Source organism: Leopardus geoffroyi, chromosome X (genome assembly GCF_018350155.1).
Source record: "Leopardus geoffroyi isolate Oge1 chromosome X, O.geoffroyi_Oge1_pat1.0, whole genome shotgun sequence".
Taxonomy (NCBI): domain Eukaryota; kingdom Metazoa; phylum Chordata; class Mammalia; order Carnivora; family Felidae; genus Leopardus; species Leopardus geoffroyi.
Genome location: NC_059343.1, coordinates 60899803 through 60915186, shown reverse-complemented (window position 1 = coordinate 60915186; position 15384 = coordinate 60899803). Strand labels below are relative to the sequence as shown.

At 38.6% G+C, this 15384-nt stretch overlaps 1 protein-coding gene across 1 annotated transcript in view; it reads right to left on the bottom strand.

The window, feature by feature from the left end:
* Nucleotides 1-15384, bottom strand: part of SLC16A2 (solute carrier family 16 member 2) — a 152437-nt gene that overhangs the window by 12159 nt on the left and 124894 nt on the right. The window contains exon 2 of the mRNA XM_045470623.1: nt 1221-1365. Coding sequence (XP_045326579.1) covers nt 1221-1365 — 145 coding nt within the window. The remainder of the gene's footprint in view (nt 1-1220; nt 1366-15384) is intronic.

Sequence of the window (15384 nt, the reverse complement as noted above, 5' to 3'; positions counted from 1 at the left end):
GGGATGAAGCCAAGAAATCATTGTAGGTCATATACAAGCTCTGCTGGAGGGTAGGCTGAGTAGCCAGAAATGCTCAAGTCATAAGGAAAGCTGGATCCCCCTCAGAGGGCCCAGTTGTGGCAGAACACAATTATCATTCTCCACTCTGTGTGAAACCTTAGGCCTAGAGAGCATAACCATAGTCATTCTCTGGTGAGCCAAGCTCAGAAAACAAGTCTCTGACAAGTTACCCATGTCTCCAGGCCAGCATTTTCATATACCAGCCCAGGCAGATTGGAAGTAGGAGGTATAATAACTTCCAAAGCATCTTTGGCTGAAAGCCAACAGACTTCTTTAGGAATTCCATATTCCTCAGGCCATGGTGGAGGGTTTTTACTTCTCCCCTCGCCTGCAGACATGATCCTGCAGGATTGGCAGAAAGAAACCAGAACATTAACTTATAGCCTGCTTCTTGCCTGATACTACCAAGTTTTGCCAGTAGGACCAACTGCACTGGAGTTTGAGGTTAGCCTAGGCCTAGCTGGGTAGCTGGGTGCTAGGTCTATACCCCAGTGGGAGATGCTGCTAAACATCCTTTCTTATGCCCAAGACATGATTTTTTTTTTCTTTCCCAAATTATCCATACATTGGCAGCCAAAAATACCTGGAAAGGAGCCAGAAATGCTAAACAGCCTTGGGCGCAGCTGACTTCTTTTTCAATATAAGATTCCCTCAGGAATCCTGTAATGGTAGGTGTTTCACATGGATTCACTCCAGAAGCTCATTTCCAGGAAGGCAAGTGAGGTCATGCGTTGTGTGGCACATGGAAGGGGGAATAGAATGGCAGAGCTGGAAGAGACCTGAAAAGACCATCTGGTCTAACTCCCTCATGTTACAGATATAGAAACTGAGGCCCAGATAGGGGAAATGGTACTAATATATTGTTCCATAGCCATTTAGTGGCCCAAAGTGGACTTAGGCCCAGTTTCATGAACTCTCAAGCTTAGGCTCCACCCACCACTTTGGAACTCTTGGGTCCTCTTTTGGGGATATTATATATCAATGTGTCCTGGAGAACCTACCTAGATGAATCCCATTGTACAATGATTCTCAGGAGCAGAGTCTTGAGAACTCTACATGGAAAGGACCACAGAGGATTGTTCAATGAGTATCCCTAGTTGAAGCCCAGAAAGAAGCCAACCTTCAGCCTTGGACAAATGGCCAGCAACTCCTAGCCTTACCTGGTGAAGGAGCTGGTATGGAGGCCTATGAAAGCGACAGCAGCCCCTGCAGTTGCTGTGATTCGGCAGCCCAAACGATCAGTGAATATACTCACAATGGGAGAACAGAAGAAGATCATGCCCATTGAGAGGGCTCCTACCCAGGCTGCAGAGAAAAGAAGCACAAAGACAACTTAACTTAATGTGGTACCTGGTGGTGCAGCTGGTATCTCAGTTCTTCTCTGACCTTTCACAGGGGTCATTGCATTGGCCTCATTGCCATCTTTCTAGTCCCTAATGGTCAGAGAAGTTAGGTGATTTTCAAAGCACTTGTAGCAGGGCAATGTGGGAACCAGGAGTCTAGTTAATAAACATACCCAGAGTTTCAGAGCTGGGGCAGAGGGCCTTTAGAGATCATCAAGTCTATGGTGGGACCTTCTAGCTAGCCACCATATGGCTGCACTCCATTTCTCCACCACTTTGGTCAAACACTTTGGTATGACCATATGACTGAATTCTGACCAATACAGTATGGATAAAAGTGATACACACCTCTTCCAGGCCTGGACCATAAAAAAACTCCCATGATATTTCTGCTTTCCTGTGAGCTACAACTGCAAAGTCATCTTGCAAGCCATGTATTAAGACTGGAAGAACTGCCATCAGTTCTGTCTGGGTCCCTAGATAATTACATGGAGCAAAATTCTCTCTCTAATCTGGAACCCCTTCCATGAATATTGCATAGGAAATAAACAGGGGTGTCTGGGTGGCTCAGTTGGTTAAGTGTCTGACTTAGGCTCAGGTCATGATCTAATGGTCCATGAGTTTGAGCCCTGCATCAGGCTCTGTGCTGATAGCTCAGAGCCTGGAGCCTGATTCAGATTCTGTGTTTCCCTCGCTCTCTGCCCCTCCCACACTCATGCTCTTTCTCTCTTTCTGTCTCAAAAATAAATAAACATTAAACATTTTTTAAATAAAAAATTTTAAAAAGAAGCAAACTTCTTGTCACTGAATTTTTGAGGGCCATTTGTTACAGCAATGAAACCAACATAAACTAAAACAAAGAGATTCCTCCACTACCATTTTACTGATAAAGAAATAGGCCCATAAATGTGAAGGGACTTGACAAAAATCACACAGCAAGTTAGTGGCAGATCTGGGACTCAAACCCAACTCTCCTCATTCCTAGTCCAAAGTTCATTGTATTATGTCTTCTATGGGGATGAATGAAGCTTCCCATAATTGGAGGTGTGCAAGCAGATGCTAGATATAAAACAGGGGATTTAAGAATTGGTATCATATTTGGACTAGCCAGCATTTTAGGCCCTTATGGGCATGCTGAGCCAAATTTATAGCCTTGAGCATTGTTCCACTTGGCTTCAGGGCCAAGGAGTATAGGAATTAATTAAGCCTTGAGGAGCTAAAGTAAGGCTTGTGTTGGGCATTGGAACAGTCCTGTAAAGATGCTAAGACTAAGGAGCAGGGAAGTCCACAAAGGCCTCCTCAAATTGTATGAGGACATAGGGCAGATTTAGGAGCCACCCAGAGATTTCTAAGGACACTGTGCAAGAGGTCATGCAACCCTCATGCTGAAATCCTTCATCAGAGCCCATGTTTGGCAAATCCCTGACTCTAAGCTCAAATAAAAAGAGTTTATTATGTTTATAAATGCTCTCAAGTGTCCATAACAATCCTCAACAGGAAGGAAGAAATTTACCCTTTTACTTAGATTCTTCTAGTCCACTTCCCTTTGCTTAGCCCTCAGAAAGCTCAAGTTTTTTTTTTTTCTTTTAAAGCTGTTATCAAGTTTCTTCTTTGGCCTCTTTTCTAGTCTAAGTAATATTAGTTTCCTTAACTTCTTCCCTTAGCTTCTATTTCTAACTCTGTAATTACTTTCAGAGCTCTCGTCTGACCATTTTCCAAATCATCATCATCATCATCATCATCATCATCATCATCATCATCTAAAAGCATTCATTGAGGAGAGCCTGGGTGATTCGGTCAGTTGAGCACCCAACTCTTGACTTTGGCTCAGGTCATGATCCCAGGGTTGTGGAATTGAGCCCTGCATTGGGCTCTGCACTGGGTATGAAGCCTGCTTGATTCTCTCTTCCTCTTCCCCTCTCCCCAACTCTCTCTCTCTCTCTCTCTCTCAAAACAAAAAACAAAAAAACAACCATTCATTGAGTATCACCTGAGCATGGTGCCAGGCCAGCTTCTGGCTGTCTTCAGTTGTATAACCCCAAGTCAGTCAGAGAAGTGCAGTCTGAGTTTGGTCAGGGCTAGTTCACCATCTGTGTCTCTTATCTCAGTGCCTAATTGGTTGCTCAGATTTCCATTGGGAATCTTTGCTTTCCAGGGCACTAACGTGAGTCCTAGCTGCCTGGCTTCAAAAGTACCGGCCTGGGACAGCAGGAAACCTGAAGTCTCTCATCACAATTTTACCTCTTGCTGTGCAATTTCACTTCTTATCAGCTGTGGGACCTTGAGCAAGTCACACAGCACTTCTCTAATCCTCAGTTTTCTCATCTGCAAAATAAGGATTAAAATTTCCGATGTGCCTTCCTCCAAGTTTTCTTTTTTTTTAATGCTTATTCTTATTTTTCAATATATGAAATTTATTGTCAAATTGGTTTCCATAAAACACCCAGTGCTCATCCCAAAATATGCCCTCTTCAATACCCATCACCCACCCTCCCCTCCCTCCCACCCCCATCAACCCTCAGTTTGTTCTCAGTTTTTAAGAGTCTCTTATGCTTTGGCTCTCTCCCACTCTAACCTCTTTTTTTTCCCTTCCCTTCCCCCATGTGTTTCTGTTAAGTTTCTCAGGATCCACATAAGAGTGAAAACATATGGTATCTGTCTTTCTCTGTATGGCTTATTTCACTTAGCATATCTACCCTATGACCCAGCAGTAACACTGCTAGGAATTTACCCAAGGGATACAGGAGTACTGATGCATAGGGGCACTTGTACCCCAATGTTTATAGCAGCACTCTTAACAATAGCCAAATTATGGAAAGAGCCTAAATGTCCATCAACTGATGAATGGATAAAGAAATTGTGGTTTATATACACAATGGAGTACTACGTGGCAATGAGAAAGAATGAAATATGGCCCTTTGTAGCAACGTGGATGGAACTGGAGAGTGTAATGCTAAATGCTTATTTATTCTTGAGAGAGAGAGACAGAGCACAAACAGGGGAGGGGCAGAGAGAGAGGGAGTCACAAAATCTGAAGCAGGCTTCCAAGCTGTGAGCACAGAGCCCAACGCAGGGCTTGAACCCACGAACTGTGAGATCATGACCTGAGCCGAAGTTGGGCACTTAACTGACTGAGCCACCCAGGCGTCCCCAAGTTTTCTTTTAAATAATAATCAGAGGTGGGGCACCTGGATGGCTCAGTCGGTTGAGCATCCAACTTCAACTCAGGTCATGATCTGACGGTTTGTGGGTTCGAGCCCCGCAACGGCTCTATGCTGACAGCTCAGAGCCTGGAGCCTGCTTTGGATTCTGTGTCTCCCTGTCTCGCTGCCCCTCCCTTGCTCATGCTCCGTCTCTCTTTCTCTCTCTCAAAAATAAATGAATATTAACAAAAATAAATAATAATCAGAGATAATCATATTTAAGAGAGCTTTATAAATACCAATAGTCACACCATATACAAAAATTAATACAAATGGATCATAGGCTTATATGTAAAACTTAAAACTAAAAAACTTACAGAACAAAGTATAGGAGAAAATCTTTCTGACCTTTAATTAGGCAAAGATTTCACAGATATTAACGAAAAGTATGATCCATAAAAGAAAAACATTGATACATCAGACTTTATCAAAATTTAAAACTTCTGATAAATACTGTTATCAAAGTGTAAAAAGCAAGCCACAGGCTGGGGAAAATATTTACAGCACATAGATATGATAAGAGACTGGTATCCAGAACACAGTGTTGACTCTCACAACTCAACAATAAAGCAAGCAATCCAGGTTAAAACATGAGGGAAAGATTTGAACAGACATTTCACACATATAAACACACACACACACACACACACACACACACAATGAATGTCAATTAAGCACGTGAAAATATGCTCAATATCATTAATCATTCAAGAAATGCATATTAAAGCCACAGTGAGATACCGCTACATACCCACTAAAAAGGCTTTTAAGAAATTGCAATACCTAGTACTGGGGAGGATATAGAGGAACTGGAAATCTCATGCACTGCTGGTGGGAATGCAGAATGGTATACCAACTTTGGAAAACAGTTTGGCAGATTCTTATAAAGTTAAACATGCAATTGCCACATAAGCTTGAAATACCACTCCTAGGTATTTACCCAAAATAAATGAAAACTTATGTCCACAGAGAAACCTATGCCTAGATGTTTATGGTAGCCTTTTTTATAACTGCCAAAACTTAGCAATAACTCAAAATGTACTTCAACTGGTAAATGGATAAATAAGTGGGTAATACATTAATACAGTGGAATACAACTTTGCAATAAACAGGAATGAACTACTGATACCAGTAACAACTTCAACAATTCTCAAAGACATTACAGTAAGTGAAAGAAGCTAGACACAAATGATTTTATTTACATAAAATTCTGGAAAAGACAAAATTATGGGGACAGAAAAACAGATCAGTGGGTACCAGGAGGAAGGATGGGTGTAGGGAGAGGATTCATTACAGGAGAGCAGGAGGGAACTTTCTGGAGTGATGAAATGTTATATATCTTAATGTGGTGATGATATTCTTTTGTCAAAATTCATAGAACTGAGCATATAAAAAGAGTGAATATTACCATATGTAAATTATAGCTCAATAAATCTGATGTTATAAAAAAAAAGGAGAGGGGGCAGAGAAGTAGAAAGTGCCAACGGGAGGTCTCATTTATGATGTATGTATTTTATTCTGGCAGGATTTTCCCAAAAAGCATAGTTCAAGTATATTGTCAAAGAGGAAAAAATTATGTATAGTCACCAAATCATCTTGCTGACATTTAACCAACTAGAACTCACCATTATTCACCATTGTTTGACCTTTCTGAATATTTACAGTACAACTAAAACTGATGATTGGGCTTGAAGGTAACTTTTGTACAAAGAAAATTTAAATTATATTTGATATAGAATTTTTTGGTTAATGACATGTATCCATAATTATGGTATCATACAGAATATTTTCACTACAAATCCTGTACTCCACCTATTCATCCTGCCTCACCCTTCCAACCTCTGGCAACCACTGACCTTTTTATTGTCTTCATAGTTTTGCATTTTCCAGAACGTTATATAGTTGGAGTCATATAGTGTGTAGCCTTTTCAGATTGGCTTCTTTCACTTAGTAATTTGCATTTAAGCTTCCTCCATGTCTTTTCATGGCTTAATAGCTCATTTCTTTTTAGCACTGAATAATATTCCATTGTCTGGATGTACCAAAGTTTATCAACTCACCTACAGAAGGACAACTTGCTTGCTTCCACATTTTGGCAATTATGAATAAATCTGCTATAAACATTTGTGTGCAAATTTTTGTGTAGACAAACATTTTTGATATATTTGGTTAAATACTAGGGAACACAATTGCTAGATCATGTTCAATTTTTTTAATGTTTATTTTTGAGAGAGAGAGCATGAGTGGGTGAGGGGCAGAGAGTGAGGGAGATACAGAATCCAAAGCAGGCTCCAGGCTCTGTGTCAGCACAGAGCCCGATGTGGGGCTTGAACCCATGAACTGTGAGATCATGACCTATGCTGAAGTCAGATACTTAACCGACTGAACCACCCAGGTGCCCCTATCCAGTACTATTTTAAATAAGAGCGGTGGGAATGAAAAAAAAAGAGTGGTGAGAATGGACATCCCTGTCTTCTTCCTGACCATAGAGGAAAAACTTTCACTTTTTCCCCATTGAGGATTATGTTAGCTGTGGGGTTTTCATATATGACCTTTGTTATGTTGAGATATGCTCCCTCTAAATCTACTTTGTTGAGTGTTTTTATCATGAATGGATGTTGTACTTTATCAAATGCCATTTCTGCATCTATTAAAATCATCACATGGTACTTATCCTTTCTCTTATTAATGTGCTGTATCACGTTGATGTGTGAATATTGAACCACCTTTGAAACCCAGAAATAAATCCCACTTCGTCATGGTGAATGATTCATTCAATGTTGTTGGATTTAGTTTGCTAGTATTTTATTGAGGATTTTTGCATCCATGTTCAGGGATATTGGCCTGTAGTTCTCTTTTTTATCCATGTCTTTATCTGATTTTGGTATCAGGTAATGCTGGCCTCATGGAATAAATTTAGAAGTTTTACTTCCTGTTCTATTTTTTTGGAATAGTTTGAGAAGAACATGTATTAACTCTTCTTTAAATGTTTGGTAGAATTCACCTGTGAAACCATCTGGTCCTGGACTTTTTGTTGAGAGATTTTGATGACTGATTCAATTTCTTTTCAGGTTATTGGTTTCTTCAAGTTTTTTTATTTTTCTTCCTCTTTCAGCTTTGGTAGTTTATATGTTCCTAGGAATTTATCCATTTCTTTCAGGTTGTTTAATTTGTCGGCATACAGTTTTTCATAATATTCTATTATAATTGTTTGGATTTCTGTGTTGTTGGTTGTTCTTTCTCCTCTCTCATTTGTGATCTTATTAATTTGGGTCCTTTCTCTTTTCTTTTTTGATAAGTCTTGCTAGGGGTTTATCAATTTTATCAATGTTTTCAAAGAACCAGTTCCTGATTTCTTTGACCTGTTCTATTGTTTTCTTAGTCTCTTTATCATTTATTTCTGCTCTCGTATTTATTATTTCCTTCCTTCTGCTGCCTTTAGGCTTCATTTAATGTTATTTTTCTAGCTTCTTTAGGTGTAAGGTTAGATTGTTTATTTGAGACTTTTCTTGTTTCTTGTTATAGGCCTGTATTGCTATACACTTCCCTCTTAGGACCACTTTTGCTACATCCCAAAGGTTTTGGACCATTTTGTTTTCCTTTTCATTTGTTTCCATGTATTTTTTTAATTTCTTCTTTGATTTCCTGGTTGATCCATTCATTTTTTAGTAGCATATTTTTTAACCACCATGTATTTATGGTCTTTCCAGATTTTTCTTGTGGTTCTAGAAGTCACCGTGTTGTGGTCAGAAAAGTTGCATGGTGCAACTTCAATCTTCTTATATTTTTTGAAACCTGTCTTGGGGCCTAATATGTGATCTATTCTGGATAATGTTCCATGTGCACTTGAAAAAAATGTGTGTTCTGCTGTTTTAGGATGAAAGGTTCTGAATGCATCTGTTAAATCCATCTGGTCCAGTGTGTCATTTCAAACCATTGTTTCCTTGTTTATTTTCTGTTTAGATGATCTGTCCTTTGAGGTATGTGGGGTATTAAAGCCCCCTATAATTTTTGTATTATTATCAATTAGTTCTTTTGTGTTTCTCATTAATTGTTTTATATATTTGAGTGCTCCATGTTGGGTGCCATAAATATTTACAGTTGTTAGATCTTTTTGGATTGTCCACTTTATGATGACATAGTGCCCTTCTCTGTCTCTTGATACAGTCTTTGTTTTAATGCTACTTTTCTTTGTATTAAGTTTATTTTTTTTGAGAAAGAGTGTGAGTAGGGAAGGGGCAGAGAGAGAAGGAGAGAGAGAATCTCAAGCAGGTTCCATGCTGTCAGTGTGGAGCCCTGACACATCTCGATCCCATGAACCATGAGATCATGACCTGAGTTGAAATCAAGAGTCGGGCATTTAACCAACAGAGCTACCCAGGTGCTCCTTACATTCTTTGTTTTAAAGTCTAGTTTATTAGATATAAGTATTGCTATTCTGGCTTTCTTTTAACCTCCTTTCATTTGATAAATTTTTCTCTATCCCCTCACTTTCATTCAGCAGGTGTCTTTAGCTCTGAAATGAGTCTCTTGTAGGCAGTGTAGAGATGGTCTTTTTTTTTAATCCATTCTGACACCCTATGTCTTTTGATTTAAGTGTTTAGTCCACTTACATCCACAGTAATTATTGATAGATACATATTTATTGCCATTTTATTACTTGTTTTCTTGTTTTTTTTTTTTTTCCCCTAAGATTTTCTCTGATCCTTTCTTGCCTTTGTCACTTTTGGTCTTTCTTTTACCTTCAAAGAGTCCCCTTTAATATTTCTTGCATGACTGGTTTAGTTGGTCACAAACTCTTTTAGTTTTTGTTTGTGGGAGACTCTTTATCTCTCCTCTTCTGGATGATATCCTTGCTGGATAGAGTATTTTTGGCTGCAGATTTTTCCCATTCAGCATTTCGAATATATCATGCCACTCCCTTCTGACTTGCCAAGAGTCTGTTGAGAAGTCCCTAGCTAGCCTTATGGGTTCTCTGTTGTAAATTAAGGCCTTTTTTCCTGCTGCTTTTAGGATTTTTCTTTACCACGATATTTTGCCAATTTAATTACAATATGTCTTGGTGTTGGCCTGCTTTTTTTTTTTTTTTTATGGGAGTCCTCTGTGCCTCCTTGACCTGGACATCTGTTTCCTTCCCTAGATTAGGGGAGTTTTCAGCTATTATTTCTTCAAATAAATTGTCTGCCCCCTTTTCTCTTTTTCTTCTGAGATCCTATAATACAAATGTTATTACTTTTGATGGAGTCACTGAGTTGCCTAGGTCTACTCTTGTGTTGCATAATGCTTCTTTCTCTCTTTGGTTTAGATTCCTCACTTTCCATTACTTTGTCGTCTAGGTCACTAATTCATTCTTCTGCTTCTTTCAGCCCACTGTTCATTGCATAAAGCCTGTTTCCAATCTCATTTATTGCACTCTTCATCTCAGATTCTTTTTAACTCTTTTATCTCTGTGGTAAGGGTCTCATTGATATCTTCTATTATTTTCTCAAGCCCAGTGAGTATCCTTGTGATTGTTGCTTTAAATTCTCCATCAGGAAGGCTACTTATATCTCTTTCGCTTAGATTTCTGTCTGTAGACTCATTTGTTCTTTCATTTGGGATAAATCCCTCTTTCTTTGCATTTTGTCAAAATCTCCGCCTTTTTCTCTATATTAGAAAAGGCAGTTATGTCTCCTATTTCTGAAATTAATGGCCTTATGAAGAAGAGGTCATTCGTTCCCAGGACCTGGCGCTTCAGGAAGTGTCTCTGGTGTACACTTCATACCCTCTGCTGTTGTGTTTTGACTGCTCTGTCCTCAGGCCAGTCATCTGCAGAGGTTCTTCTTGCCTGTTGTGGGCAGTATTTGGTCTCTGGCCTGAACGCGGCACGTTTTAACTAGATGCCCTCTGGTCTGCTTGTGATATTAGACCGGACACTTCCTCTACCAGAACTGAGGCCCTGCAAAACTCTCTGGTTAAGAGACATAGTGTGGGCAGGGGTTTGTGCTAGTCTTCTGGGGAAGGGGCCTGCTACACTGGGACTGAGGCAAGTGTGACTGAGAAGGGCAATCCCACCAGAGCACACGGGTGGTGGGGCTTGGTGTATGCAAGTTTGGCAGCCAGTGTCAGCACAGTGCTGTTTCCCACAGGTGGCTCTGTGTTTAATCTGAGGGGCAGGAGAGGGAGTAACTTACTAGCTCCTTAAGTGTCTCCATGAATGCTGCCTCTCAGGGACTGTTCCAAGAAGAGTGAATAATCTCCCCACTGTGTACCCCAGGCACTCTTCAGATTGCTATTTCCACACTGCCTATCCCCAGTTGTTTGCCTGCCTTCTCTTCAGGAGCAGTGCATTGCCCTCCTTGCTCTATCTTAGCCGAGTCCATTGGCTCAGCTTAAAACTCCAGACTTTAAGTACCACTGACTGCAGAGACTTACAAAATTCAGCCCCTTTTTTCCATGACAATGGCTTTGGGGAAACATTCTCCTTGTGCATTCCCTTGTCTGCTCCTCTCTCACCTTTCTCTATGACCATGGCTCCCTCCCTCTCATCATCTGTGATCCATTTCTCCTCTAAACCACATTTCCACACTTCCTACCTTCTTCAGTGTGGCCTCTTCTGTTCCTTAAGTTGTGGAGTTCTTTCTTTTGGTCTTCAGGTCAATTTCTGAGGAATTTAGGATAATTTGATAGTTATTTAGTTGTGTTCATGGGACAAGGTGAACCTAGGGCTGCCTATTCCACCACCATTAACCTGTGAGATCTGTGTGTTTTCTTTGATAGTTTCTGTTTATCTTTGGCCCATTTTTTAGTTTGGTTGTTCATTTTCTTATTGTTGAGTTTTAAGAGTAATTTTTATATTTTGAATAATAGTCTTTTATATTTTGCAAATATTTTCCCCCAGTCTGTGGCTTACTTTCTCATTCCTTTGCCATTTTCTCTCACAGAACAGAAGGTTTTAATTTAATGAAGTTCACATTATGAATTATTCATGGATTGTACCTTTGGTGTCATTTCTAAGAAGTCATTGTCCTACCCAAGGTCTTTTAGGTTTTTTTCATATGCTATTTTCTAGGAGTTTTATAGTGTTGTATTTTATATTTAGGTCTGTGATCCATTCTGAGTTAATTTTTGAAGGTTGTAAAGTCTGTGTCTAGATTCATTTTTTGCATGTGGATGCCCAGTTGTTCCAGCACCATTTGTTGAAAAAGAAAACTGTCTTTGTTCTATTGTATTGCCTTTGCTTCTTTGTCTTAGTTGGCTATATTTATGTGGATCTATTTCTGTGCTCTCTATTCTCTTCCACCGATCTATTTGTATATTCTTTCATCAATCCTACAGTGTCTTGAATATTGTAGCTTTAAAGTAATCCTTGAAGTTGGATAGTGACATCCTCTAACTTTGTTCACTTCCTCTATTATTGCATTGGCTATTTGGAATATTTTGCCTCTCCATGTAAAGTTTAGGTTCATTTTGTTGATATCCACAAAATACCTAACTTGAATTTTTATTGGGATTGTGTTGAATCTATATATCAATTCGGGAAGAATTGAGTCTTCCTATGCATGAACATTTATTTAGTTCTTTTTTTATTTCATTATTCAGAGTTTTGTAGTTTTCATCATATACACTTTGTATGTATTTTGTTAGATTTATACCTATTTCATTTTGGGGGTTCTAATATAAATATATTCACTTTTTCAAAGTTTATTTATTTATTTTGAGAGAGAGAGAGAGCGAGAGCGAGCAGGGAAGGGGCAGAGAGAGGGAGAGACAGAATCCCAACCAGGGGTCATGCTGTCAGCACAGAGCCTGATGCAGGGCTTAAACTCATGAATCGTGAGATCGTGACCTGAGCCAAGATCAAGAGTTGGATGCTTAACTGACTGAACCACCCAGATGCCCCTAAATGGTAATCATTTTTTTAAAATGTTTTTAATTTATTTTTGAGACAGAGCATGAGCAGGGGAGGGGCAGAGAGAGAGGGAGACACAGAATCCGAAGCAGGCTCCAGGCTCTGAGCTGTCAGCACAGAGCCTGACGTGGGGCTCGAACTCACAGACTGCGAGATCATGACCTGAGCCAAAGTCGGACGCTTAACCGACTGAACCACCCAGGGACCCCTAAATGGTAATCATTTTTAAATCTCAAATTCTGCTTGTTCATTACTGATATATAGGAAAGCAATTGACTTTTGTATATTAACTTTGTATCCTGCAAACTTGCTATAATCACTTATTAGTTCAAGGAGTTTTTTGTTGGTTCTTTCAGATTTTCTACATAGATTATCATGCCATCTGTGAACAAAGACAGTTTTATGTCTTCTTTCTTTTTAAAAACATGTGTTTTTTTTTTTTATCAGAGAGAGAGTGCAAGTGGGGGAGGGGCAGAGAGAGAGGGAGACTCAGATTCTGAGGCAGGCTCCAGGCTCCGAGCTGGCAGCACAGAGCCCAATGTGAGGCTCAAACTCAGGAATGGAGAGATCATGACCTGAGCCAAAATCGGATGCCCAACTGACTGAGCCACCCAGGCACCCTTATATCTTCTTTCTTAATCTATATTCCTGTTATTTCCTTTTCTTGCATTATTACATTAGCTAGAACTTCCAGTATGATATTGAATGAGAGTGGTAAGAGGTGATACCTTTGCCTTACCTGATCTTAGTAGGAAAGCTTCAAGTTTATCATCATTAAGTATGATGTTAGCTGTAGGTTTTTTAATACAGATTTTTAAAAGATCAGTTTGTTTTGATTTCTTTTAAACTTTTAAATTTTTAAATAATTATAAATTCACAGGAAATAGCCAAGATAATCCAGAGGACTCTTGTGGATACTTCACCCAATGCCCCCCAATGGTTACATCTTATGTAACTATACTAAAATATCAAAACCAGGAAATTTACATTGGTACATTATATGTGTATAGTTTTATGTCATTTTATTATACATGTAGATTCATGTAACCACCACTTCAATCAAGATGCAGAACTGTTCCATCACCACAAACATCTCCTTTGTGCTACTCCTTCATAGTCACACTCAGTCCACTTTCCTACTATTCCTGGGCAACCACCAATTTGTTTCACATCTCTATAATATTATTTTAAGAAAGTTACATAAATAGACTCATAAAGTATATGACCTCTGAAAATTGCCTTTTTTCACCCAGTATAATTCCCTGGAGATACATATTTGCAGTGAGTTTTTTGTAAACAGCATATAGTTCGGACATGTTTTTTGTTTTTTCTATCCACTCTACTAATCTCTGTCTTTTACTTGATGTGTTTAGAACATTCACAATGGACATAATCATTGATATGTACAGTCATTTAATTTTTGTTTTCTGTTCCCTCTGTTTTCCCTTCCTCTATTTCCCCTTTCCCCACCTGCCTGAAGTTTCTTTAACAGTTTTTAGAATTCCATTTTGATTTATCTATAGTGCTTTTGAGTGTCTCCTTTTGTATATATTTTAGTGGTTGCTCTAGCTATTATATTACATGTATATAACTTATCAGTTTACTGATGTTGACATTTCACAAGTTTGAGTGGAATGTAATAACCTAACTTCCTTCATGTCCTTTCACTCGCCCTCATTTATAATAAAATTGTCTTAAATATTTGTTTTATATACATTGATAACCACATCAGGAATCAATATAATTTTGGGGTCAACTGTTAAACATAATTTAGATAACACCAAAGAAGGAAAGTCTATTGTATGTATCCATAATTTTACTTTTTGTTTTCTCGCCCTTCTTCATGTTTCAAAGCTCCTTCTTTTATTGTTTCCTTTCTATTTAAAGAACTTCCTTTGGCCATTCATTTAGGGTCAGTTTGCTAGTGACAAATTCTCTTAGTTTTCATTCATCTAAGAATATCTTGATTTCCCCTTCATTCCTAAATGATATTTTCATTAGATATGCAATTCCGGGTTTACAAATTTTTTCTTTCAGCACTTGAAACATGTGCCACTTCTTCCTTCTGCCCTTTATGGTTTCTGATAAGAAATCCACTGTCATTTGAATGTTTTTCCTCCTTGGTTAAGGTGTCATTTCTCTTTCACTGTTTTCAAGAGTATTTTGTGTGTTTAGATTTAAGAAGTTTGATTATGATATATCTTAGCATAAATTTGAGTTCATTCTCTTTGGGATTCACTCAACTTCTTGATACTGTAGATTTGTCTTTTCCTAATTTGGAAAATTTTTAGTCACTACTTCTTTGAGTACTTTTTCAGCCCTATCTCCTTTCTCCTTTCCATCCAGGACTCCTCTGATGATAGGAATGTTGCATTTTTTGTTAGAGTCCCACAGTTCCTTGAGGCTCTGTTCATTTTTTTTTTCAGTTTTTTTTTCTCTCTGTTGTTCAGACTTGATAATTTTTATCATTCATTCTATCTTCAAGTTCACTGATTATTTCCTCTGTCCTCTGTATTCTTTCATGGAGCCTATCCAATGAGGCTCTTATCATTATTTCAGTTGTTGTATTTTTTCATTCTAAAATGTCCATTTGTTTCTTCTTTATATTTTATATTTATTTGCTGAGACAGTATTTTTTTCATTTGTTTCAAGTATTGTAGTTGCTCATTGAAGCATTTTTAGGATGGTTGCTTTATATATCCTTGTCAAATAATTCCAACATCTCTGTCACCTTGGTGCTGGCGTTAGTTAACTATCTTTTCTCATTGAAGTTGAGATTTCCCCAGACTTTGCTGTGACAAGTGGTTTTCTCTCCTAGACATTTTGGATATTATAAGACTCTGGGTCTTATTTAAATCTTGTGTTTTAGCAAGCCTACTATGACACT